We start from the raw sequence: 27,227 nt of genomic DNA, 5'->3' as shown, positions 1-27,227 counted from the left end.
ATGCTGCATCCTGTATATGAAATGAAAAACTTGCAATGTATAAATGTTAAAAAATGGATACATATACAAATTTGCACATATAAAAAATAAATGTTGTATAAATATATTAAAAACTTAAAAAACATTTCTGCATTTAAAATGGCAAAATATTAATCTCTCTTTACTGCCATCTAGTGACATAAACAGGAAAATGCAGGTGGGCATAAATAGAAAAGAAGCACAGAAATCTTTGCCTATACTGAATAATTCACAATATAGCCACTTTCATTTTTAACACTGAACTTATACTTAAATTCTCATTAAGTCCTGGGCTTCTGTTAGCTTTCAGGATTAATTGCCAGTACAATTCACAATACTCACGATACTCAATTTTGTTCTACCAAGAACCCCCCCTCCCCCCCTTAAAATCAAAAGGAACTACTTTTATCACAAAAAATAATATTTTGCATTGGGGCAACCTTTCAAATGCTTATATAAACTATTTTTCTCATCCTTAGTTTTTATATCATAGTAATGTTCGTACATTCTTGTCCTTAAGGTTCTTTTGGTTTTACCAATATAGAATGAATTACAGCATTCACAAGTAACCAGATACACTAACCCCTGACTATTGCAATTAGAATAGTAAGTTCCTTTAATAACTTTGTTCCTACTTGTCAGAAAAGCACTTTCTTTGCAGGCAATATAGGCACAGTGGGCACACACACCCCACTTAAACGTACCCATCCTTTTAATTACCCTTAGTCTTATCCTTACATTTCACCAGGTCCTTTATATTCTGGGCCCTTCTAGAAGTTATATTGAGGCAATTCTTAAAAAGCACATCTAAATCAGAAAACTGAGAATTTGGGGGGGGGTTCTTTTGTTGTGCAACCTGTTTAATTCTGGATTCCACCAGGATAGTTTGCTTTTTGCTTTTGTTTCCGGCTTACTTATTTTAGGAACAGCAGCCTCAATACAGTTATTCAAATGGTTGTACAGAGTTTTTGTAAAAGATTCCCCATGGGTTGCTGTTTTATGTGGGTTTTAAGGGGCTTGAAATTTTGACAGATTAGTGTTTAATAAAATGCAGTTTGCCTTTAACTAGTTCCTAACTGTTTCACGGTTTACTGGGGTTACCGAATTGACTTTTATTTTGAAGGAGACAGCTTTGTGGTCTGACCTCTGTAAGAGGACATGAGATTAGGGGACAGCATTCTCCCATATTATTTTTACTAGTTTTTGCTTATTCTAGATATTTATAGCACTTTTTGTTGTCTGCTACATACGTTTTACTGTATTTTATTGCTAAAACCTAATCTGCACGGTTGTACTAAAATTGTCTGCCTTACAGGGCCTGATGAATAATGTTTTTACTGTCACACGGTGTATAACTCTTTTCTAGCTAGTTTCACTGTGTGTAAGGTATTAACTGGAAAATTTCTCCATTTGTTAAACATCTGTTTGTTTGCTCTGATCTTCTACCAAGGAGTGTATCATATAACTGATTTGTTTGCAGTTAAAAACATTCTCTAGAGTCTTCTTGCTCCTTTATCTGTTTAAAACTTCAATTTAGTGGCTCACTGCTGTTTTTCTGCTATAATAAACATTTCTGTAGTGTTTTCTGCCTAAAATATTGTAGGTAGTAGTTGTAATAGTTTACCACCCTCCTTCCCTATAGGTGTCTTTTTCTTATACTTGGTGGCTTTACAGTTGCCCGCCCCTACTGTAAATTTGATCTGGGGCACTCCTCCCAATCTAGTGTCATTAACTCATTCTACCTAATACAGAGAGAACATTTGAGAAGGCCAACCAACTTAGGTTCTTAACTTTGAGCTATCTTCTGTTCCTCCTTTCTCCCTTTCCACTTTACTAAAAAAAAAACTTTGCTAGAATTTCCTTGTGTTCTGAATGAGTGTGCTTCTCATCTAATAAGTATATTTTTTGGCACTTTTCTAACTGTTCAGAGTTGAATAAAACAATAATTGAATTCAGTTCAGAATACAGTTTGAATAAATTGTAGTTATTTAATCTGTATATGCTTTAATATTGCTACACACTCAAGCGTGCTAGCTTGCACTGCACTTGAATTGTTTTTAGTACTGTTGTAGCTGCTTTTCTGTAGAAAAAAAGAAAAAAAAATCTAAGCTTGTTTCCTGCCTTTCCTGTAACTAGTCTAGTCCAGATACAGATTTGCTGTATCCAGGACTGTTTGTAAGCTTCTGAGCCCCCACCCCAAGCCTTTCTGTGTTGGAGGGAAGCCTTCTAGCTTATTAGCGGGAGTGGTAAGCACTAGGTAGCCTATCTACCACAAGAGGAGTAGTTTCTGGCTCAGAAATTTTAGTTTATTGGCCATTTGGGCAGTTTTTCTATCTCTTTCAACTTTCTGGTTTAAAAGTCCATGCTTGCACTTGTTCCCCACCTTTCCTGTAACTAGTTTAGTTCAGATACAGATTTGCTGTAACCAGGACTGTTTGTAAGCTTCTGAGCCCCCCAAGACTTTGTATTTTGGAGGAAAGCCTTTTAGCTTATCAATAGGAGTGGTAAGCACTAGCTAGCCTATCTACCACAAGAGAAGTGGTTTCTGGCCCAGAAATTGTAGTTTATTGGCAGTTTGGGCAGTTTTTTCCATCTCTTTCAACTTTCTGGTTTAAAAGCTCAGATTTGTGCTTGTTTCCTGCCTTTTCTGTAACTAGTCTAGTCCTGATACAAATTTGCTATATCCAGGACTCTTTGTAAGCTTCTGAACCCCCAAGCCTTTCTGTGTTGGAGGGAAGCCGTTTAGCTTGTCAGTGGGAGTGGTAAGCACTAGGTAGCCTATCTACCACAAGAGGAGTGGTTTCTGGTCCAGAAATTGTAGTTTATTGGCCATTTGGGCAGTTTTTCCATCTCTTTCAACTTTCTTGTTTAAAAGCTCGCGTTTGCGCTTGTTTGCCGCCTTTCCTGTAATTAGTCTAGTCCAGCTACAGATTTGCTGTATCCAGAACTGTTTGTAAGCTTCCATGCAGTGCCAAAGTCTGCTCATAAATTTTTCCCTTAGATCTGCTTGTTCTCTCCTCTCCTGCACTTTTTACTAGCTTATTAGTCTAGCACTTTACCAGACTTCTTGTAGTAATTATTGTAGAACACAAAAGTGCTACCAGCACTAAATGTTCTACCAGGAAACAGCTCCAGTACTTGTTATTAATGCTTACCCGTCCAGGCATGTCTAAAGGTCAGTTCCCTGTGCTTTCTACTGTTAACCTGGTGAACTTGAGCATCCTGAGACAATGCAGCAACTGCCTCATGTACACTGAAAACTCTTTCTCTTACCTCCCAACACTCAAACTTGTGAGAGGTGCACTAATATATCCAAATTGTAAGCCAAGCACTTTCCAGCCAAGACTGGAATAGCTGGTCAAGAGGAGAAGGTTAACACTTGCACCACACCACATGGAACGCATAATCCTCCAGAACACACACCAGCACTGCCTTCACATAAAAACACAAACCACACACCCACCTTTGCAAAGCCTCTCAGTAAAAATCTACCCAAACAGCAGAGACCTCCAAGGCAGAAATGTACTCGACCACCACAATACAACACTAATCACGAGACACATAACTCTGCTAAACAGTGTACCTCTCAACCAAAGCCCCTAAGGCAAAACAGCTTACCCAACACACTAGTCATAGGCGACTCGATAGTGAGTCCCACTTACTAGGTTGAATAAGAAGAAAGTAGCAGTCAGCTGCCTATCAGGTGCCAGGACCCACCACATAACGCACGCACTCAGGTCCCTCAACAATACGTACAAGTATGACTCTGTCATTGTACATGTGGGTGTGAATGACCTGAGATGTACCTCCTTGGACGACATGAAAAGAAACGTGGAGGAGCACTCAGATTATGTAGCCCAGGCGAGTATGACCCTAGCCCTGAGCAGCATCCTACCATCACCCAGAATGATGCCACAGTACAAGCAGAAAATTATTGATTTCAACAATTTGCTAAGTTTCTGGTGTCGTTCTAAGGGGATCCAGTATCTGTCTGCCTGGGATGACATGATTGACAGACCTCGATGCTTTGCCAGAGATGGCCTGCATCTGTTACCCCTGGGCTTCTGGATACTGGCCAAGGCTCTTGCCACCCCTATAGTGCCTTTTTAGGCGGTGTTCCAAAGACCAAATTACGACTGTAACAGCTACAAACAAATGTAATCTGAGGGTCACGCTACTCAATGCTAGAAGTCAAAATCTCAAAATGCACTTGCTCGAAGCACTCCTTAAAATGGAGAACATCGACTTTTGTGCTGTAACAGAGACCTGGTTCAAGGCAGCAGAAAGCATCCCTGTACTACCAGGCTATAACTCATTCCAAACTTTTCGGCCACAGAAGTTATACCGAAGTTCCAAAGGCGGTGGTGTTTCCATATTCATAAAGGATGTGCACACCTCCAGACTAGTAGCCCAACATCCCTATGTCACAAGATGGGTTGCCAAATGGCTCACTGACAGAACTCACACTGTAAAAGTTGCAGACTCCAAATCTGACCTCAAAGCAGTGACAAGTGGAGTACCACAGGGTTCCGTCCTGGGACCTCTCCTGTTTGGTATCTACTTCTCTGAAGTACAGGCTAACACAGAAGGCCTCTGGCTAATGAAGTTCACAGATGACTGCAAACTAGGAGCCATAGTCAAGTCCCCAAATGATGTGGACATCCTACAGAAGGGCCTCACTGAGACAGATGCCTGGTGTCAGAGCCATGGCCTCAAGCTCAATGCCAAAAAGTGCAGTGTCATCCCCTTTGGTAAAACCTCTGTACCCATGAACTACCACATAGGCAGCAATCTACTTAACACCCAATGCTTGATAAGAGACCTTGGGACCCAGGTGGACAGTAGTCTCTCCTTTTTTAGTCACATCACCACAGTAGTCAGGAAGTCCTTCTATGTGGCACACCTCATCATAAAAGGGTTCTCATCCAGGAAAAAAGAGGTAATTGTTCCCCTCTACTCGACACTCATTAGACCCATTATAGAGCACAATGCCCCTTTTGGAATGTACCTCACAAGACATATGCAGCAGCTGTAAAGGCCACAGACGTACCTCACAAAGAGGATTCCTGGCCTCAAACAAATGCCCTACACTGACTGCCTCAAAAAACTCCAGCTTTACTCCATATCATATCACCTACTCCGAGGTGATCTCTGCCTAACATATAAAGCTATGTCAAACCCAGAGCTGTTGGACATGCTACACCTAAAGAAATCCCAATCCCTCCGAGCTACACGCTCTAGGGACCTAAACTTTGTCACCACAATAAACGGGACATGCTAGAGGGACAGATTCCTGTCCCAGAGACTTCCTATACTCTGTAACAAGCTACCAATCTATGTCAAGCAAAGTTCTTCATTAGCACTCTTCAAGAAAAATCTTGATGAGTGGATGGGAAATAGGAAATACACCCCAGGGATCACTTCTGTGTCTCTGCTCGACAGTGGCACAAGAAAATAACTTTCTTGGGTGGCATAAGCCATGGAACCTTGTTGGGTAGGCTTACGTAGGCCCTTAGGCCGATAGCCTAGTACCTACCTATGAACCTATGAACCTATAATGCATCAGGGATACTTCAGGTGCAGCTAACATTGGGTAAGACAGCGATTCAGGTCGTAGCCTGTTATAGGTCCCTAACCATGTCCCAAGACTCAAACTCCACATTCCTAAGCACGCTGGAGAATATTAGGGTCCAACCTAACACTCTCATACTGGACGACTTCAACTACCTCTCCATTAACTGGAAAAGCTACTCATGTACCAATGCACTTGCCTAACATTTCCTGGAATTCATTAATTCCAATGCCCTGGACCAGTTCATTCTTACTCCCACTAGAGGTAGCAACATCCTTGACCCGGTCATTACTAACATGAACAACTGTTGCTGTACACCAATAGTCAACTCCTCCCTGGTTAGATCCGACCACAAACTAATCACCTTGGAAGTCCACATCCACCCCCCCCCCACACACACACACACACACACACACACACACACACACACAAAGGTAACCACCATGAAAAACTTCTCCAAAGCTAACTTTGGGCTCCTAAAAACAGAAGTGGCTAGCTTCATGGCACCCATGCAAATGGAGAATAGTTGCATGTCCACCAAATCATACACCAATGCACTGTATTAACACGTATACAAATGTATGGATCTCGCCATACCCATTAGAACCAAGACGTTCTCCTCCAAAAAAAGAAGCCAGTCTGGTGGTCCCCTACCATAAACAAACTCTACAACAGAAGGAGGAAACTGATGCGAAATAAGGTGAAGTCCCAAGACTGGAAAAACTCCCTTATCAGGCTTAACAAAAAGTTGACATCCCTCATCAAATCCTCTAAAGCTAGGTATATAAACAGAGTTACAACCACAAAGCCTTCTATAGCTATGTAAAGAATCTCCATGGCAATACCCAGATTTCCTCTCAGCTACTGCACAATGGTACCTCCTATACCAAGCCAACAGATATTGCCAATATACTGACTGACAGATTCAGTGCCAACTTTACCCCTCTCCCCCCCAAAGGACCAATCACAATATCAGTAGATTGTGAGGCACCCAGTATTACTGCTGCACAGGTTAAAACAGCACTGTCCAAGGCCAAGAATGCAGGTTTTATGTGACCTGACAATATCCCTGGCTGTGTTCTGCATGAACTACAGAGTGACTGCCACCTCATCTGTGTGTCCTGTTCAATCACAGCCTCTCCTCAGGCTTTGTCCCTACCGAATGGTGCACTACTACAGTCATCCCACTCCACAAAGGAGGAGCGACTACAGACCCTGAGAACTATCGCCCCATTAGCCTGACGAGTCTGATATGCAAAGCTGTGGAACGCATCATCATGGACCTAATAAACAAGGATATAGGGAATCTCCAAACTCTAGATCTCACATAGTTTGGTTTTGTGAAGGGTAGATCATGCCTGCTCAACCTGGTCGACTTCTTTGAGTCAGTCACCAGAGCTGTGGATGAAGGCAAGGTGGTTCATACAGCCTACCTTGATCTAGCCAAGGCCTTTGATACCATTCCCCACTCAGGAATCATAGAAAAACTCACTAAACTAGGCATCACACATAAAAATGCTATTTAACCTTAGCCTTACTTCGGGATATGTACCTGAACACTGGCGTACAGCAACAGTGGTCCCACTCCACAAGGGGGGTGCCTCTACAGACGCTGGAAACTACTGCCCCATAAGCTTAACCAGCCTGGTCTGCAAAGCTATGGAAAGAACCATTATGGAACTCATAAACAGAGACATAGGGGACCTACAGACACTTGACCCCACCCAGTTCGGCTTTGTAAAGGGCAGATCCTGCCTTTTAAACCTGGTTGACTTTTTCAAAACAGTTACTAGAGCCATTGATGAGGGCAAAGCAGTCCATACAGCATACCTGGACTTGGCTAAGGCCTTCGACACAATACCCCACTCAGGCATCATAGATAAGCTCAACAGCTTAAAAGTAAACCCTTATGTCACTAGATGGGTTGCAAACTGGCTAAAGGATAGAACCCATAAAGTTAAAATCGCTGGAGCAATGTCAGACTCAAAGCCAGTCACAAGTGGTGTCCCACAGGGATCTGTCCTGGGACCCCTCTTGTTTGGCATTTATTTCTCAGATGTTAAAGCAAACATGGGAGGGCTGTGGCTGACAAAGTTCGCAGATGACTGCAAACTAGAGGCCATAGTCGATACACCAGCAGACACACACATCCTACAAAAAGGCCTCACAGAAACGGACAACTGGTGCCGGAGTCACGGCCTTAAACTAAATGCCAAAAAATGTATAGTCATCCACTTTGGGAAAAACAAAGTACCCACAAATTATCACATAGACAGCAACCCACTGAGTACGGAAAAAGTAATCAGAGACCTAGGGACCCAAGTTGACAGCGACCTCTCATTTGACACCCACATTGCCAAAGTGGTTAGAAAAACATTCTACCTTGCACACCTCATCATGAAGGGATTCACATCCAGATCCAAGGATGTCATTGTACCCCTATATTCCTCCCTCATCAGACCCATGATTGAGTACAATGCCCCATTTGGTATGTACCTCACCCGGCATTTGCAACAGCTGGAGAGACCACAAAAGTACCTCACCAAGAGGATCAAGGGTCTCCAACATATGTCTTATTCTGCCAGACTAAAGAAACTTCAGCTGTATTCAGTAGCATACCGCCTGCTCAGAGGTGATCTCTGCCTGACGTACAAGGCCGTGTCCAATCAGGATCTGATGGACATGCTCCACCTCAAAAAATCCAAATCCATCAGGACCACGAGAGCTAAAGACTTAAACCTCGGCACAAGTATGAATAGGACATGCTGGAGGGATAGATTCATAACCCAGAGGTTTCCCATGCTTTGGAACAGGATCCCAGTTTGTATTAGGCAGAGCCCCTCACTGACTCTTTTCAAGAGAAATCTTGATGAGTGGATGGGAGATCGTAAGTTTACCCCAGGGGTCACATCTGTGTCACTGCTAGACAGGGACACAGTAAACTAATTCTATTATATAAGGGGACCTTCATTGTGTCACTACTAGACAGAGGCACAGTATTCTAAATTTATTCTGTACAATTTTTGTACCATTTCATGGGGTGGCAAAAGCCACATCACTATGGCTAGGCTTACAAATGCCCCAGGGCAGATAGCCTAGTACTATACTATGAAACTATGAAACTATCAGCCCCTATATCACTAGGTGGGTTGCAAATTGGCTCACAGATAGAACTCACAGTCTGAAAGTAGCTGACTCCAAGTTAGACTGCCAACCAGTCACGAGTGGAGTCCCACAGGGTTTGGTCCTGGCTCCTCTCCTGTTTGGTATCTACTTCTCTCAAGTCCAGGCCAACACAAAGGGACTCTGGGTGACAAAGTTCGCAGATGATTGCAAGTTGGTACCTATTATTAACTCCCCAATTGATGTTGACATCTTACAGAAAGGCCTCACTGAGACCAACGACTGGTGTGAGAACCATGGCCTTAAGCTCAATACCAAAAAATGTGTTGTTGTCCCCTTAGGGAAAAAAACGGTTCCCATGAATTACTACAATGATGGTAGTCCACTGAACACAGAAGGTGTTGTAAAAGTTCTGGGAACACAGGTTGACAGCAACCTCTCTTTTGACCAGCACACTGCCACTGTGGTCAGAAAGCCCTTCTGTGTGGTACATCTCATTACTAAGGGTTTTGCATCCAGGAAGAAAGAGGTCATTGTCTCCCTCTACTCTTCCCTCATTAGGCCAATCTTCGAGTGCAGTGCCCCATTTGGCATGTACCTCACTAGACACCTGCAACAACTGGAGAGGCAGCAAAAGTACCTCACAAAGAGGATCCTAGGCCTTAAACACTTGTCCTATATGGTCAGCCTCAAAAAACTCCAACTGTTCTCTTTCTCATATCGCCTACTTACAGGTGATCTCTGCTTGACTTACAAAGCCATGTCTGACCCAGCTCTGTTAGAAATGCTACATCTAAAGAAATCCCAATCCCTCTGCACCACACGCTCCAGAGAACTCAGCCTTATAACCATCATAATCCCTCCGCACTACACGCTTCAGAGACCTCAGACTCATTACCACAATCAACAGAACATGCTGGAGGGACAGGTTCATAACCCAGAGACTGCCCATGCTCTGGAATAGACTTCCCATACATGTCAAACAGAGCACCTCACTGGTCCTCTTCAAGAGAAATCTTGTTGAGTGGATGGGAAATAGAAAATTCATCCCGGGATCACTCCAGTGGCTCTACTCGACAGAGGCACTGGGAACTAAGGTTGGGTGGCATGATGCCAGGGTAATCCTATGGGCTAGGCGTGTAAAGGCTCCAGGGCCATTAGCCTAGTACATACCTATGAACCTATGACCCTATGGCTATAACTGTTGGGTGGGGGTTGAGTATACCTCTCAACTGTCCATCATTATTGCTCAAAATTTTGCTTTATCCTAATCCCTAGTAAAATTTGCAATTTTTGGAGAAAATGAGGTGGATTAAATGTAATAAATAATAACAATAATTAGATTTATACACTTCTGTTGTTTCAGAAAATTATTTCACATTCTCTTATTCTAACAACTCCTCATGTTAATAGTACTAACATTTTAAAAAGTGTTCCTGATTCTGGAATAAGAGGTTGAGAGCTCTGGAGCTGGTGTTGACTGGATGAAAGTAACCAGACAGTTTTGTTGCTTGCTCAGTTTAAATCATTCACTGCTATCTGGCTTTGCAGGACTAGTGTGCATTTGTGAGAAGTAAGATGGACTACTTAACTTGATTCCTGTTAGCACATGAAATCTGGAGAAAGCCTAGAATAATTGGGGGGACAAAGGTCAAAAATAGGTACACATTTTAAATATTGTTCTTATAAACCTAGAAATGTTTTAGCACAAAAAGTGTTGTTTTAGCATACATTTTTTTGAAGGATATTAATTCTGAAACGTGAATCTCTGTCATTATTTAGTGACTTTGATCCTCAATTATTTTCCATTGAACCACACATTTTATGAGGAACAGACCAAAATATGAGAAAAGAAATCTGGCCATTCTCTGAAAATCTGGACAGTTGAGAGGTATGATGCACAGAGAGAGTAGGTATAATTGCTGGGGCTCTCTGTGGAAGAAAATGACTACGTGCCTGCTGTTTGTGTTTAATTCTGACTTTGCAAGAGTGGTGTGATTTATGGGAACCAACTTGGGATACTTTAATGTCAGACAGCTGTTTGTTTGAAACAAAGATGAGATGCCTTACGTGGTCATTCTCATATATCACAATCTGACATCTGAATTGTACATAGACTGGTGAAAGTAACTGATCCTGTTGTCTATTGGTCAGTGTACAGTCATTTCACAAAGGAATAAAATGCATCACAGAATACCCAGACCTTTGGACTTTTCGGGGGGCTGTTTGCCCCCACACACCAAAGCTGCAGGCTTAATAGTGGTCAATAATGCATGTTTTTGTCAGAGCTGAAGCTTTAGTGTTATATTTTACTGTAGCAAACCACTTGGTAGATATGAAACAAAAAGAGAACTATTTTAGTCTTTTTTAAGTTCATAAGTGGTTACTAGGCTATCAAACCAAGAACCATTTTTAAGCCTAGCCAAGCCTACCCCAAATTTAACATAATGTTGCTGATGTGCCAATACCCTAAGGATTTTTACAGTTTATTTATTTAATTATTTATTTTATTTTATTTATTTATTTTACATTTGTTAACTGGGAGATTCCGAATGGATACATGTCCATTTTCAGCAGAGACCCGGGAAGAAAAGCTCCACAAGTAAATAACAGACTAGTAATACATTTATACATAAAAAGCACATTTTCACAGGAGGAAAGTATATAGACAAGCTTATTTTCATTGAAATTAGAAAGAGAAAAAAATAACAATATAAAATGTATATATAACATGCAAATATTCAAAGGGCAAAACACATTATTATACAAGATCGAATATGTTTACAGGTGTGTAGTACACCCATCCTTAATATAGACTGACATATCCAGCATGCAGTAGTATAATGTTTGAAGAATAATAGTACATACTTGAAAATGACAGACTTATCAAACATGCAATAACATAATGTCAGAAGTATGATAGTACATGGGATGAACTGGAACACAGAGACTGAAGTACCATAGGAAGATATTATGGATCAACTGCAAGGTATAGAGATGAGAGGAAGCAAGCTAGTTGGGGGGGGGGGTAGAACCGAGGTCAACCTGGGGGGAGGCATGGACAATTACAATAAAGTTACAATAAAACACATAAAATAATACAAAAATAAATAAATACAGTTACAGTAAAGGCTTATATACAAACATTTACAGGTTGCCCTGACTATTAGGGACAAAGTTACTCAGCGTAGAGGTGTAAATTGAGGAAAATTGACTTGGGTTGCTTCTTAGCCAGAGATAAGAAGGCCAGTTCAGGAATGGACCTTTTTGTTTGCTCCTCAACTTAGCAGTGAGGGCTACCAGGTTGGGAAATGGCACCAGGTGCTAGGTGAGCCAGCTGTGGCCCTGATGGGCTTTACTGCAGTTCACATTGGCTGCATTCATGTTGTTTTCTGCTACCATACCCATGACCACCGATCAAACAACTGGTGTTGTGAACTCATTGGGCTGCACAGTGGTGCAGCGGTTAACGTTGTCACCTCACAGCAAGAGGTTCTCTGGTTCGATTCTCTGCTGGGGTGCCTTCTGTGTGGAGTCTGCATGTCCACCCTGCATTTGTGTAGGTTTCTTCTGGGTACTCCAGTTTCCTCCCACATTCCAAAGACATGCGTTTGGAGCGTTTCTCCCTGGGCCTCCGCTGAAAATAGGCTCTGCTCCTAGTTGGACTTTCCTGGTCAACAAATGTTAAATAGATAAAATAAATAAAAATAAGATTATGTTCTTCCAGATATTGCATCATTTCTTTTATCAGGGACTAAACCTATGCGGCTTGTGGACTAACTGAATTCTTGCAACTTAATTTTAACACTTTTGCAGCTGGAGGCAATCTTTATTGAGGGATACAGACTGTAAAGTTGAAAATATGCAGCAGATTCATATATAATATACAGTAGATGATTTCTGCAGCAGGCCTTAAAAAACATTTTTCCAGTTCAAAGGTTAACCAGCCGTGATCCTGTGGTACTTGTTTTGCAAAAAAATTACTAATATTTTACACAAGGTCTAGTGCATGTATGTGCCTTATTTACATTTATTGAGACAACATGTCCTGTTAGGGTGTGTTGTTTGAAGGTGGTTCTTGGACAGTTCAGGAAAAGAGAAAGTCTTCAGTGTACTAATATTCCACTTGGCTGTAAATAACTCACTCAGAAGCTCACTTAACACAATATGTCCAGGGTAGGTTAGCTTGAATAATTATAGTATCTGTATATTCAGTGTGAGCATGCATCTGGACCATCCGTATAAATAGTTGTAAGACACCATAGGTTCATAGGTAGGTACTAGGCTATTGGCCCTAGGGCCTATATAAGCCTAGCCAAACGGTACCCTGGCTTTTGCCACCCAAGAAAATTATTTACCATTTATGTACCATTTAAATATGTGAAAAATATGACAATAATTGCATGGAGATAAAGCATATTGTCAAATCAGCTTCTTAAAATGTTTTGCAGTGAATTTTGAATTACTTGTGGAGATTTGTTTTGTCATGAATTGAGTAACTGGATAGTAATCCAGATGTTCTTGTCATTTGCGTGCTTCTAGGTGATATGTATAGACTTAGAGGGTGAGAAAAATGTTGGATTAAGTACTTAAATTTTTACACTTCAGTGACACAGATATTGTGGTTTATACATGCAATTAAACTCAGTTATGCAGAACAAAAAAGGAAAAAAAAACTCCTTCCCAGTTAATAAAATCTGAAGAATAGAACTCATGGGTCATAATGCCAAGAACCTATGGCTTTTACTTCTGTAACCTTTTCTTGTTAGAATAAAGAGATCATTTTTCTGCACTATATTGGTTTTCCGGATGCAGTATAATATGCAGTAAAATTTTACTGGGTATTTGTCTTCTGAAATGATATCGGTAACTCATTGATATCACAGAATTTAATGCATAAAACTTAATTCTGACTTCAAGAAAATGCCAGCTAAGGCTAAAACCAGAGATTACAGGCATCTGACCTCCTCATAAATTGTCTTAACAGAGTACATTCTTGAATGCCTTTGGCGCACCACACACTTATTTGAATCAAAGAGGAAGTAGATAATAAATTCACTGCATGTCAGCTCTCAGAGTACTGGCTCATGTGCATGGAATACAGTTGGGATTACTTAAAGCTGCAGTAGCCTTAACATTGTTATTTATGAGTATCTTAGAAACGGGCTTCATAACTGAACTCCCATACCTGGCTTTGATTTCTCTAGATCTGAGAGAAGTTACTGCCATGAACACTCGCTCAGAAGCAAACCCAAGCCATTAAAAAAAATAATAATAAGATTTGGAGGGTGGTCGTTTATGGTTTGGATGGTTGCCTATATTATCATCAGTTTGCAAAAAAAAAAATAAAAAAAATAAGCAAGGTTTTGCAGAAAACTACAATGTTTTCAGATATGTTACAATCATCTTTTATTGTACATTATGGTCTTACATCTGGTCCAGATGTAAGACCCTAGTGTACAATAAGGGAATTGATATTAGGATTAAAATAGAGACCTACATTTCCTTAGGGACTCACGTCAATTGAATCATTAGTAATTCTTATAAAAGAAAAAAATAATAATGAAAGTACCAGTGATATGATCCATTTTGTTCAGTAATATGTATGTATAATGACTTGTCAAAATGAGGTAATAATGTGGATATTAACCAGCGTTTCAGATTCGCAAAACTGATGTATTAAATAAAACTAGCGGCGTAAACAGGAAGGAAACAAAAGAAACATGTTCCATGTTAATCATCATACGGAAACCTACCAATTAATACTCTGGCAAAATAAATCTGCATAAGATATTTCCATAAGTACCACACAATGCAGGACTTTGTGTGGCTCTTAAAATAATTTTATGTTGCAGAGGCTGCACAGTCATGCGAAGCATGAAGTGGAGAATATCCTCTGCTGGTATTATGGGGCTTTTCAAAGTATCATAAATGGAGATTTCAGTAGTGTCAGAAATGGAAAAGTAGTAATGCTTTCATTTGAAGGTTGTAGCTGTTAACTTCTACTTTCAGTTTTCATTTCAACTGTTGTCTTCCATTTCTATAAATAAGGGAAGACATAATAGACTCTACCACAGAAGATGTTGGGAAAAAACAAGACCCACTAGTGTTTATCACTGTGCATTCCAATCTAATACTTGAAATGAGTGCTGATCTTTGAGCTGACTGTTATTTTTGTTTGGCAAGTACAAGAGACATGATGAATGTCATTACCTGGTCACATTAACGTTTTAATGTACTCTTACTCCTCTCTTTTTGTCAACTACCCAGGGTAAAATAGAAATGACACTAGAAATTTTGTCAGAGCAAGAAAATGATGAAAGACCTGCTGGTGCTGGTCGCGATGAGCCAAACATGAATCCAAAACTTGAGGATCCAAAGTAAGTCACCATTTTATATATATTGTTATTGTTATTTAACACCAAACAAATGTTGCCTTGCATTTCAACAAGGCCACACATGTTCCAGTCACTTTCAGTATGCTTCCTATAGCTTGCCTGCTGCTACCATTTAGATATGTACACATCATTTGCAGTAGTACACAAATGGTTTGAATGACACTTTGAACCTTCTCCAGTATCTCCTCCATCCTTAACCTATTCTTCAAGCTTTTTGCTCCTTTATTTAATTCATAGTACCCTGATACTTCTGTGGATTTGTATGCATTTTCTTCCAGCTTCCTCCGGTCTTGTGCTCCTTAATCAGACACCTTATTGTAACTGAGCACCCATTCCTTAACACTGAATCAACGGCAGCTCAAGATTCCATTTCTTGCCAGGGCAAAGTTGGGGAAGAACAGCTGGCTGGTGCAAAGTACCGAGTGCCTGTTGGGTCAATGTTCCCTTATAAAGGTATGGTCCTGTGAGCCCCAAATCCCCCTGTGAATGTATTTTATAGTTTATTAGTCAAACACAACTGAGTGGCTCATGGAGTAGTAACTACTTTGTGTTGCGATTTGGTGCCCAGTGAAGTCTCTAGCTGTAATTTAGATGTTTTAGGGTATAGAACCAGATAATGATACAGTCTGGGGTCCTTCTACTGCATGATTTCTGCAGCAAATTATCAGCATAATGCTTAGGAGGAGTGTTTTGCTCATGGCTGTGTATCATCAAACCTGTGCAGGAACAATGGCAACAACCATGGCATAGTACCTTAAAGTCACAACATACTTTGGCATGACATTCTATATCACTCTGTACGAGTAACCTTCCAGCCATTTTTAATTTATTTTCAGTCCTTTTATGTATGAGTTTTCACCCATGCTGCTAGAATTGACCCACTCTTCCTCACTTATTTATTTATGTAGTTATTTATTTAAGTTTGTTTACCAGAGTATGGTGCTGATCAAAAAATTCTCATTTCAAGCCCAGAGCAGGCTGCATGAATACTAATAGTCTACAAGTTGTATAACATCAAATGAAAATATACATTGCTTACATAAATTAACTAGTGTAGAAGAAAAACAAAGCATAAATACTAAAGAAATGTGACTTTACCATAGACTATATAGGTATGTAAGTGAGAAAGGAGAGCGTTTTAGAATGGAGAAGACCTTATAGGGATGGCCGTGTAAATGTATACATTTGTTTTGATCTTATCATGGATGGCTAAGAATGACTAAGAGACAGATAGAAGGGGTATTTTGTGAGATTAATTTATGTGACCTGAATTAAGGCATTTGTGTTATATTTTGTTTTGCCAGATGTACTTTAACTTGGGATCTGAATCTGCTTATGAGGAGAGATCCTTTAAGTTGGGTAGGAGTTCATGCCAGAGATGGAGGCTAGCAGAGATAGAAACTGCTTTCCTATTCTTCACCATTTCCATATTCATGACTGGCACATTTTCTATAAAAAAATTGCTATTTCTACTGAAATAGTTTATTGCACTCCACCCTTAGTTTTTTCCTTATCTATTAAATCCAGTTACATCCACAAAAACAAAGAATGCTCCATTTCTTCACCATACCCAAACACAAATCTTCTACTAGTTTGTTTTTTGATTTCAGTTTAATTTCTCCAGATGTTTACAGTTTGCTAATTCAATGGCAAGAGTGGGCCCATTCTTCTGTCAGTACCGATTTAACTTTCATGAAATCAGTAGTGAATCAGTGGTTGATGTTTGCCAAGTGTAATCTCCTCAGCCCCTGTAAATTACTTAGAACTGCCTTCTACTGAAGTTTATTTGGCGTCCTTAATTTGAAGACCATATTTAAATATTATACTGTAAATTATTTGGTACTAGCCCCAGTAGTGTAGCAAGGGTGGGGCAAAGAAGGCAGTTGCCCCAGGATCGGGAGGAAGAGCAATTTCTGCATTCTTTCTGTGCTGGCATTTCTGAACGCCAGTACAGAAAGGCACTTCAGAGAATCCTGTCTGTTAAGCTGTAAAGTGCTGATATTGGCTTGCTATGTTTTTTTTTCTTTTTTGTGCTGTTCAGTGGAGGAGCAAGATGGTGTGTGTGTGTGTGTGTGTGTGTGTGTGTGTGTGTGTGTGTGTGTGTGTGTGTGTGTGTGTGTGTGTGTGTGTGTGTGTGTGTGTGTGTGTGTGTGTGTGTGTGTGTGTGTGTCTGTAGTAAGCCAATTACTGCAAATGTTGCAGTCGATTTACTGCAGTAAAGTTCTTTTTTTTTCTTTATCTCTTGAGTGGCAGAGGTGGGGTATATGGATCTGAATGTAGTAAGCCAATTGCCACAGTAGAGGTGGGGATCTTAGCTCTGTCTGTGTGTAATTGACTTGCTACAATAAAGTCTTTTTTTTTTCTTTCAAACGGAACAGCTGGGGTAGGTGTGGATTTGACTGTAATAAACCAATTGCTACAATCGGGGGGTGGGGGGTGGTGATATGTCTCTAATAAAATAAAGTGTTTTTATTTTCCTCCTCACACTTGAAAGAGCTGGGGGGGTGCTTCACTGGGGACCAGCACTGGGTGCTAGATGAGTCAGCTATGGCTCTTACTAGCCTTTTTAATTTTAAACTATTTGGGATTAAACAAGAATTCTCATTTCACGTTTCTGGTTTTCTGCAGGCATGGATAGCTGAATTGTATACTGTGCATTATACAATGACTGGCCATTAACATTCAAAAACAAGCACGCTGATTGGTCAGTACAACCAGCATGCCTGTTGTAAATTGAGATATACCAATGGTAAAAGTCCAGCCACTAAAGGATCATTGCGCGGCAAGATTTTTTTATCTATTAGTATGTGTAGACACACACTAGTGTGAAGGAAAGTAAGTCTGAAACTGAAATGCGTGTCATTTTTTAGTGACTTCATTCCTCATAAAATTTGTGGTTTTCCAACAAATCAGTGAGGAACAAAGTTACTAAATAAGGACTTGCATTTCAGTTTCAGACTTTCTTTCCTACAGACAATGCAAAAGAGCAACATTATCCATCCTCTCCTTTATTTAGACCACATTTCTTAAAATAAGAAAAAAAAGCTGTAATCTTCAGTTTAGAGGTACTTATGAGAGCAGACAAAAATACAAGAAAAAATCAGGTACGTTCAGCAAAACTAAACAACATACTTGATTTTCCTTGTATTTTCCCCATCTATCATACCTCTAAACTGTCCATAGGTTACAGTTTTCTTTTGCCCCCCCCCCCATAAAAATAAGCAACAGAGATTTTCCTATCTCTGTTGCTAAAGCACTGATGTACTGTGTAAACGTAAGAATGGAAGTCCCATTTCCATGCGCAGTGCATCAACAAAGCGGCAGAATCAAGAAATAAAACAGAAGAACACCACGGTGCCATTACACAATCTTCAATATACCACACCCACATCATCTGTTATTGTTATATAATATAATGTCTACTGCAGCTTATTGTTTTCTTGTTTTATTATCTTGGAATTCTCCTTCCAGGACTGAATTGTAAATAGAACTTTGCAGCTGAACATTTCTAGTTAACAAATGCAAACAGATGAACAATAAATAATACTAGGTTTGTCTTTTTTTTTTTTTCTTCACCTGCAAAATCTGCCTTTTGTGCTGTATAGCCCTCCCAGTGAAAAAGTCTGTGAATCAGTCTTTAATGATGGTCCCATCAGTTAGGTCCTCTTAGAAATTTCCCTTCCCTGCATTCCTCCTTTCCTCATATTTTGTATTCTGCCTGTCCCCACTTGTCTTTAATCCTTTTTGTGAATACTGGTCTTTCCTTCAGAAAATGTCTGTATCATCCATCTGTCAGTCCCTTACTTCAGACTTTTCCATTTTTGCATGAACATAATCTGTCTTCCATCATCAACTCCTAGTTTTCATCTATACCATCCACCCATTACCCATCTTATATAGAAGTTCATTCAACATTCCTGTATTGATAGTTACACTTTTTCTGCATCATTTAAAAAATGCCTTAGCTTTTGATTGCTCATTCTGTTTCTAACTGGAACTTTTTGTTGTGTATTTGTGTGCACCCAGTCACACACTGCGTTAGCTATGTTAAGGTGCTGGTTAAAATGTTTAATGGTTGTCATTCCATTCAGCTTTATTTTTCTTCTTCAGCTAATTCCATTTCTGCTATTACTTACCCGCAAAAGGGTATAAAAAGTGCCTGCCAATTGTAAGGATATTTTGGAACTTTTGGACAATGTTTTGGAGTGTTATTGTCCCATGCCATGACTCCAACAACATAAGGCTTTTAAACACTTGTCAAAGATTTCACACTGCATCTCATTTAGGCCAACTGTGGATTCTAGCAGGAGTGATGCCAGGCAGAAGACTGGATTCAGCATATTTTGCTTGAATTTGTTTCAGCAAGTATTTCTTCATCTTTTAATCCTTTCACAGCCTCATTGTCTTGGACTTGGGTCAGGATATTGTTGTTCTGTCAACCAGTTTGCCGTGTTCCATTGTCTTTGTCACCAGTAGTTGTTATTATTGTTGCATTTGTGTCTGACAGAACCTGAACTTGTCCTTACTATTATTTTCTACCTTTTTAACATAGACTGGTTTTACTGTATAGTCTGTTTAATATGGTCTTTCTTATGATCCCCTCTAGAACAGGCACTTGCATTGCAAGTTTTCTACTGTATATCATGTCTCTACCTTATAAATACTCTATTTCTGTCTTTTTAAATATGTAAATTATATGATTACTAAGCTGTTATGGAACATAGCATTCTAGTCTTAAAATAGTATTGTATCTGATGTTACTGTTATCTGTTTAGTGGAGCTTATCTTCCTGGGCCTCTACTGAAAATGGACATATATCCAGTTGAACTAGCCCGGTCAACAAATGTAAAATAAAATAAAATAAAAATAAAATATAAGACCCTGAAATTGGGTACTGCTGTCTGAAGGTTAAAAATGACTAATTGTCTGGTGCACTGTGGTTTGTGGTTGATCTCCTGGTGATGTTTTTGGACTGTGGATGTTATAGTCATTGAATAAAATGTAATTTGACCATACTTTGCATTCTTTCTGCCCTTTGCCACCTTTGACAAGGCAGTGTTGCCTCTGAACTTTGAACGGGCATTTATGATTGTTTCTAGTGAGAGGTGTTTTAGTATCCTGTGAGTGGTGGCTGAATCAGGACTGTACTCTCTATTTATATGTCTTTTGTTTTAGAACTGCAGAACTGAATATTAAATTTTGGATGTTTCTCTGCAGGCTGCATCAGTGTACAGTCTGTCTACGACTTAACCACTTGTTCAGTTAGTTTTCTGCTTTCAGAATAATATAGTCTCAGACTTGTTGGTCAAAGTAGTTGCTTATGATATATTTTTTATTGGAGCACTGTTATATATTTCTGAATCCATCTACTTTAACTTCAGATGTTAAGTGGTTAGTGATTTTGGATGAGACAAAGCCATGGTGTTATCTAATCTGAGTCTATTTGACTAATTGGGGTAAACAGGTTTGGTGCTTGGAGGCATTGTGTATTACTGCTGGTGTCTGGAATGCCCTGTCATCTAGTTATGGTTATGTTATAATCCATGCTAATCTGCAAATTTCATCCTATCTTTTTATACCTGCCACTTTGATGACTGCTTGCATTTGTTTTTAGCTGCCAAATTATACTGTCTGTCTTCTCTTTGAATACAGTAATCACAGAATTATTCTATCGCCTACAGTTAAAAGTAGACTGAACTATTAACTATATTTTAAAAACTCCAAAAAACAGTAAGCAAGTAAATGTATGACCGCACACCAGCAGCAAGAAGCAAGTACAAAAATAAAGAAACGGTCGTAAGATGTATGGTTTAGCACTCATAAAACTCTTTATTACTAGTAAAACCAGGTAAGTGCTTTCACCGCCATCCCAGTGGCTTCCTCAGACTATGTATGACATAATTTTAAAAAGGCATTTTATACTCACTTTTGAGTTCGTGAATCAAGATAACTTACTACACCTTTCATTCACTTCAACATACCCATCTCTTCATGCATTGTACACGTCTCTAACGTCCCTTCATGGACGTAGATGTTAAATTAAAGAAACATACTTCAACATTGCCCCATTCGATAGTCCTATTCATCTTAGCCATGTACACATTCTAAACTCTAGTAATGCATATATTTAAAATGCATTGATGCTGAAGATAGGTAACATTAATATATGTGTAACATATATTAAATCAATTACACTTCTACAATCTTCAAATCCCCATTCTCTCGTGTGTTGTGCGCATATCTCCAGTGTCATAAAAGCATCGTGAAAATGAATGTACATGCTAACCCAAGAGATTTTTCTTACATTATCCCACATAGCATCCCAATTCATATTAACTACAAGCACATTCTAGGTCTAATAATATACAAAATTAAAACATTCATAGACGTAGATGTTAACTTAAGGAAATATACTTCGACATTGCCCCATTCAGTAGTTCAATTTATCTTGCCCATGTACACATTCTAAACTATAGTAGTGCATATACTTAAAATGCATTGATATTGTAGATAGGTAACATTAACACATGTCTAACATATATTAAACCAATTACATTTCTACAATGTTAAGATCTCCATTCTGTCGTATGATATGCGCATATCTCCACCTTCATAAAACATCATAAAAATAAACGTATATGCTAACCCAAGAGATTTTTTCTCTGTTTTACATTACCCCACACAGCACCCCAATTCATATTAACTACAAGCACATTCTAGATCTAATAATATATGAAATTAAAACATATTTTAAAAATGTAGAGTATGGTTGCATTTATTAAATCTAACCAATTCATTATTGCACATATATTATTGTAACTCGGTTATATTATGTCATATTATTTATAACTTATAACATTTAGCTATATAGCCATATATGTATGTATGTATATATATATATATATATATATATATATGTGTGTGTGTGTGTGTGTGTGTGTGTGTGTGTGTGTGTGTGTGTGTGTATACATAAATATATATATATATATATATATATATATATATATATATATATATATATATATATATATATATATATATGCATATATATATATATATATATATATATATATATATATATATATATGTATAGTTAATATAATTGCATGTTATTGGGGGCATCCATGTATTACTGCCCTATCTGCCTTCAATAAAAATGTATATACATACATAGTATAAAAGGAAATGTTTTATGTCTATGGGTATATAACATATCTTTAAACGGTGTACTAATTTACCGGGCATCTAACATTGGTTTAACTGACACCTTCCCATTCAGCCCATAGCCTTTCTCTGCTCTCAGTTTTAAAATCCATCTAAGTTCACTACTCTCCACCTTATTCTTGATGTCTCCCTTCCTATCTCCTATGTTCACCTTTTCAATAACCATAAACATAAACTTGGTTTTATTAGTAATAAAGAGATTTATAAGTGCTAAGCCATACGTCTTAACGACCGTTTCTTTATTATTAACTGTATCTGCTAATTTTGTGAACATGCTTCCTTTGGATTCTTTATTGTGTTTTACTTCCGCAGACTCATATCTGGTTTGCTTATTTCTGATAAGCTTGGCAGGTTCTGTTTTTTTTTCATATTCTTGTAATGGACGTCTTCTGTCCCAAAGACCTCCTTTTGTCTGTTTGCCTATGGATCCACCCCCTTTTTTGTTTCTGTTAAATATATGAGACTGGAGATGGCAAATAGCCATAACAATGGAATCAGGAAAAAGCTCCTTCTTTATATGTTTTGAAAAGGGCTGCTAACTGAAGGTAGGGTTATCCAGCACAGTCCTGGAGTGAAATTCCAGATAAATTGAGGTCCATACTACCTTGTAGCCGTACCTCAGGTGTCATGCTGCCATCTCCAACTGGTGAGCAGGATCTGAAACCATAGCATGTTTTCTAGGGTTGTGTTATGTGACGTCAGTTTGATCAGGACCAACCAATCTATTATATCGTACTTGTTCTGCACACTTGCCGTGACATTTGTTATGGAGTCCTGGGTAGATGAATATCCTTGGCCTTTATCTCAGGGTATATTTTTTACCAGATTCTGGAGTTTGGGTGGAAGAGTAGGTATTTGCTATTCATCAGGCTTGGTATTGATGTAGGTTGATGCTGAAGGATTTAAGACCTTTGAATGTGTGCTAGTGTAGACGATTCCTTCTTGTCTACTAGTAATTGAGTCCCCTTGGTGATTAACTTGGCTTCAGTCAAGCTCACTTCGCTCCTTTCCCACCCCCATTCCAACCCACCCCCCCATATAATTTCCTTTATAGCTAACTACTTTGCACCTCCTACAACAGACACCCACCCCTTCCTATCTTTCAATCCATAATACTCTATACCTCAACCCTCTTGCTGCTACAACAAAATATTCTAACTTCACCCCCCCTACTGGTACTAGCTGGTATACACTGTTATCCCCTATCGAATAGACCAACAAACTATACCCCCGTGCATTTTATTAACTAAAACACCCTACAATATGTATTCTTCAGTAAAATCTATGCATTTCTAACTACATCCATCCTATTATTGCCTCTCCTACTCCTCCTTCTTACACTCACATCTCTTAACATCCACTTACACCCCAAACATATCTCCCCTACAAACCCAAATTGCTGTAGCCATATAAATAATCATTAAACCTTCGCCATTTTGCCATCTATCTCCCTTACCAAAAATACACTTACCTAACACCCAACTCACCCCTACCAAACACAAAACCAAATACTACACCCCCACTGCTAATATGATCAAACTCATCTACCTCCACAAAAACATTCTCTTAGCTGGAGACATCCATCCCAACCCTGACCCAACTCACCCCACTGCTAGTCCTCCTGACCCCAAAGTCAATAATCTCCCAAACAAACATCTTTCCTTCTATTCAATAAACACTAGGAGTATTCTGAACAAAGTAAGTGAATTACATGCTTGGATCTCCCACCATACTCCAGATGTCCTTGTTCTGACTGAAACCTGGTTGAAATCCCAACACCAAGACATAGAGATCTTGCCCTCTGGCTATAGCATACACAGTATAGATCGACCAAAAAGGAAAGGTGGAGGCATTGCTATCCTACACTCTAACCACCTTACCATTTCTAACTCTACTTTTACATCCCAAGCCTTCTCCCCAGCTGAAATTTTATCTGTAAGCCTAAATATTAATATCCATTCCACTAACACCATTGTAACAATTTACATTCCATCAGGTGATAACGTCCCCCTACTGGAAAATATGCTTGCTCATATCTCCCAACACATCCCAAATGAAACTGTCATTCTTTGGGATGTCAACATTAACCGGATATTGCTCTCCTCTCAAAACTCCTCACAACACCTTAATCTCTATGGCTTTACTCAACTCATCTCTGATCCCACTTATTTCAATAACTCCCATACAGCCTCATCTCTCCTTGACTGGATTCTTGTCTCACACCCTTTCAAATACCATAACCCTGAAACACTACCAAATTCCCTAAGTGATCACTGCCCAATAAAAATACTCAGATACACATCCCATCAAGCTAAACCTCAAAGGTTTATCAAACACCGAAAACTAACAAACTTTAATCCTGAAACTCTCAAATCGTTATTATCAAAAGTTAACTGGAATCCCTTAAAACTACTTCCCTTGGATGAAGCTGTTCACTTTTTTTAACTCCACTTTCCTTAGTATTTTAAATTCTCTGGCACCCCTTAGAACAGTCTGCGTAAAATCTAACATATCCCCATGGCTGACAGTAAACACTGGTGCACTACTAAAAAAAAAAAAAGACAAAGAATGGAAAATTTGGACTAAAGCTAAACATCAGCCAGACCTCCAGAAATATAAAGAACTTAGAAATCTTGCCAAAAGTCACATAAATAAAGATAAGAAAAACTTCTATAATAATCCATCTTCTACCTTTAAATCCAACCCTAAAAAGTTCTGGCACTCTGTAAATCAAATACTACACTCAGGTGCACTAGTCTCCCCTAACCCTCATCCTGACAAAACACATGAGAAGACTGCCTCCATATTCAACAACTACTTTATAGACCCAATATCCAAATTACTAAATCAAGACGCATCCCACCAACAATAATAAACCTAATAGCTCAAACTCTTCCATCAATAGTAACCCTACCACTACCTTCTCCCTCAAACCTGTCTCCACTAACTATATTAAAACTCTACTATCTAAATTAAAATCTTTTTCCACATCTGTAGACAGCATTCTCTCCGCATCTATTCTAATAAACCGCTGTATCACGGAATCCACATTCCCTTCCATCTGGAAGCAATTTTACATCCTTCCAATACACAAAGGAGGAAACTCCATAGATATAACTAATTTTAGACCCATAGCCATACTCTCACCACTCTCCAAAATTCTGGAAAAATGTATACACAGTCAAGTCTTACACTACCTTCTGCAAGAAAATCTACTCACACCTACCCAACATGGCTTTCGTCCCATGCACAGCACTACAACAGCTCTCCTGTCTTTCCTAAACTCTGTATCACTAACTAGAGACAGTAACACACTTATTTCCTGTCTCTTCATTGACCTCTCTAAAGCCTTTGTTACAGTGTCTCATAAATTTCTTCTCCTTAAACTGGCTAATTTACACTTCTCTCCATCCAGCATATCTTGGTTTAACAGCTATCTCTCTGATAGACTCCAATCAGTCTCTCCTCTCTTCTTCCTGTTAAAACGGGTGTTCCACAAGGCTCCATCCTTGGGCCACTTCTTTTTAACATCTTTACTAACATTCTCTACTCTTCCTGTCCTGGATCCTGACTGATACAATGTGCAGATGATTCTACACTTATCATTATTGCCGAATCAGCAACTCAACTAAAATCACACACACAGTCCTCTTTTAACTCTGAGAAAACTGGCTATCTGAAAATCAACTTATCCTTAAACCAAGGAAAACCAAATTACTACTGTTTCTCCCTAAGATCCTTAACCACATAAAGTCTTCCTTCTCCATATTGTCCCAAAATAATACTCAAATACAGGTGGACACCAGTACAAAACTCTTAGGTGCTACTATTGATGATAGACTAACCTTTGATTTACACGTCAATAATTGTATCCGAAAAATACATCTCAAGCTAGGTCTCCTCTATAGAAACAAAAAATATTTTATCAAAACAGCAAAACTAACCCTTTCAAATGCCTACCTCTTACCCACTTTAATCTATAGCTCCCAAATTCTCACCAGCCTCAACACTGGACTACTAAACAAGTTAGAAACAACGTATAACAGGATTGCCAGATTTGCTGCCCAAAATTCTTACAAGTCCCATCACTGTCTCTCACTAAAAGAACTAAATTGGCTAGAATTACCTAACCTGCTTCAGTATAATCAGTTTCAGATTATTCACTCCATTATCTACAAACCCTCTTTCTATCCAGCTAGCTCATCTCTAATTTCTCATTACCTACCCACTAGATCACTCCGCAATTCTGAACAAGGCCTACTAAAAATCTATAAACCAAGAACCAAAATGGGTTACCTAGTCTATAGCTTTAACTCTTCCAAGGCCTGGAATAGCCTACCACTAGATATATGATCCCTTGAACATCCCAATCAATTCAAAACCGCTACAAAAAATACCTTCATGAAAAATGGACCTGCTAATGTAATTATCCCCCGTAAACACTCCCCTATAACCTTCTACTTCCCTTCTCTCTTCCTTCCCTTCAATAAACAAACTTACTAATTATCTTCTTCTCTTGCTACATCACTGTACAAACATAACTAGTAAAATATTTCAGCTATGTAACTATTGCACTATTATATATATAATATGTAATTATGAATGTATCCCTCTGATGAATGCATTTCTATATGTATTTCACTTGCTACAGTGTAATGTATGACACTGTAATGCAGTAATGTGTGGTACTGATGAATGTATTCTATATGTATTCAATATGTAAAATTTCTATTTTTCTGTTGGAGCTTTTCTTCTCGGGCCTCCGCTGAAAACGGGCAATTGTAGCCCAGTCGGACAAACCCAGTCAACAAATATAAAATAAAAAATAAATAAATAAATAATCCTGGGAAATTTTAATGCTTGGGACAATGATGCTTGCAAACTTGCCATGA

General features: G+C 39.0%; 1 protein-coding gene across 5 annotated transcripts in view; it reads left to right on the top strand.

Annotated features, from left to right (window-relative positions):
• DYSF (dysferlin) overlaps nucleotides 1-27,227 on the top strand; it is a 3,914,743-nt gene that overhangs the window by 3,786,093 nt on the left and 101,423 nt on the right. For all 5 annotated transcript variants that reach the window (XM_044064060.1, XM_044064063.1, XM_044064061.1 and 2 more), the window contains one exon: nucleotides 14,984-15,093. In XM_044064060.1, the coding sequence (XP_043919995.1) occupies nucleotides 14,984-15,093 (110 nt within the window). The remainder of the gene's footprint in view (nucleotides 1-14,983; nucleotides 15,094-27,227) is intronic.

Source organism: Protopterus annectens, chromosome 2.part2 (genome assembly GCF_019279795.1).
Source record: "Protopterus annectens isolate FY-2018-M chromosome 2.part2, PAN1.0, whole genome shotgun sequence".
Classification (NCBI taxonomy): domain Eukaryota; kingdom Metazoa; phylum Chordata; order Ceratodontiformes; family Protopteridae; genus Protopterus; species Protopterus annectens.
The sequence above is the reverse complement of the archived record's forward strand: the minus strand, read 5'-3'. Positions and strand labels throughout refer to the sequence as shown.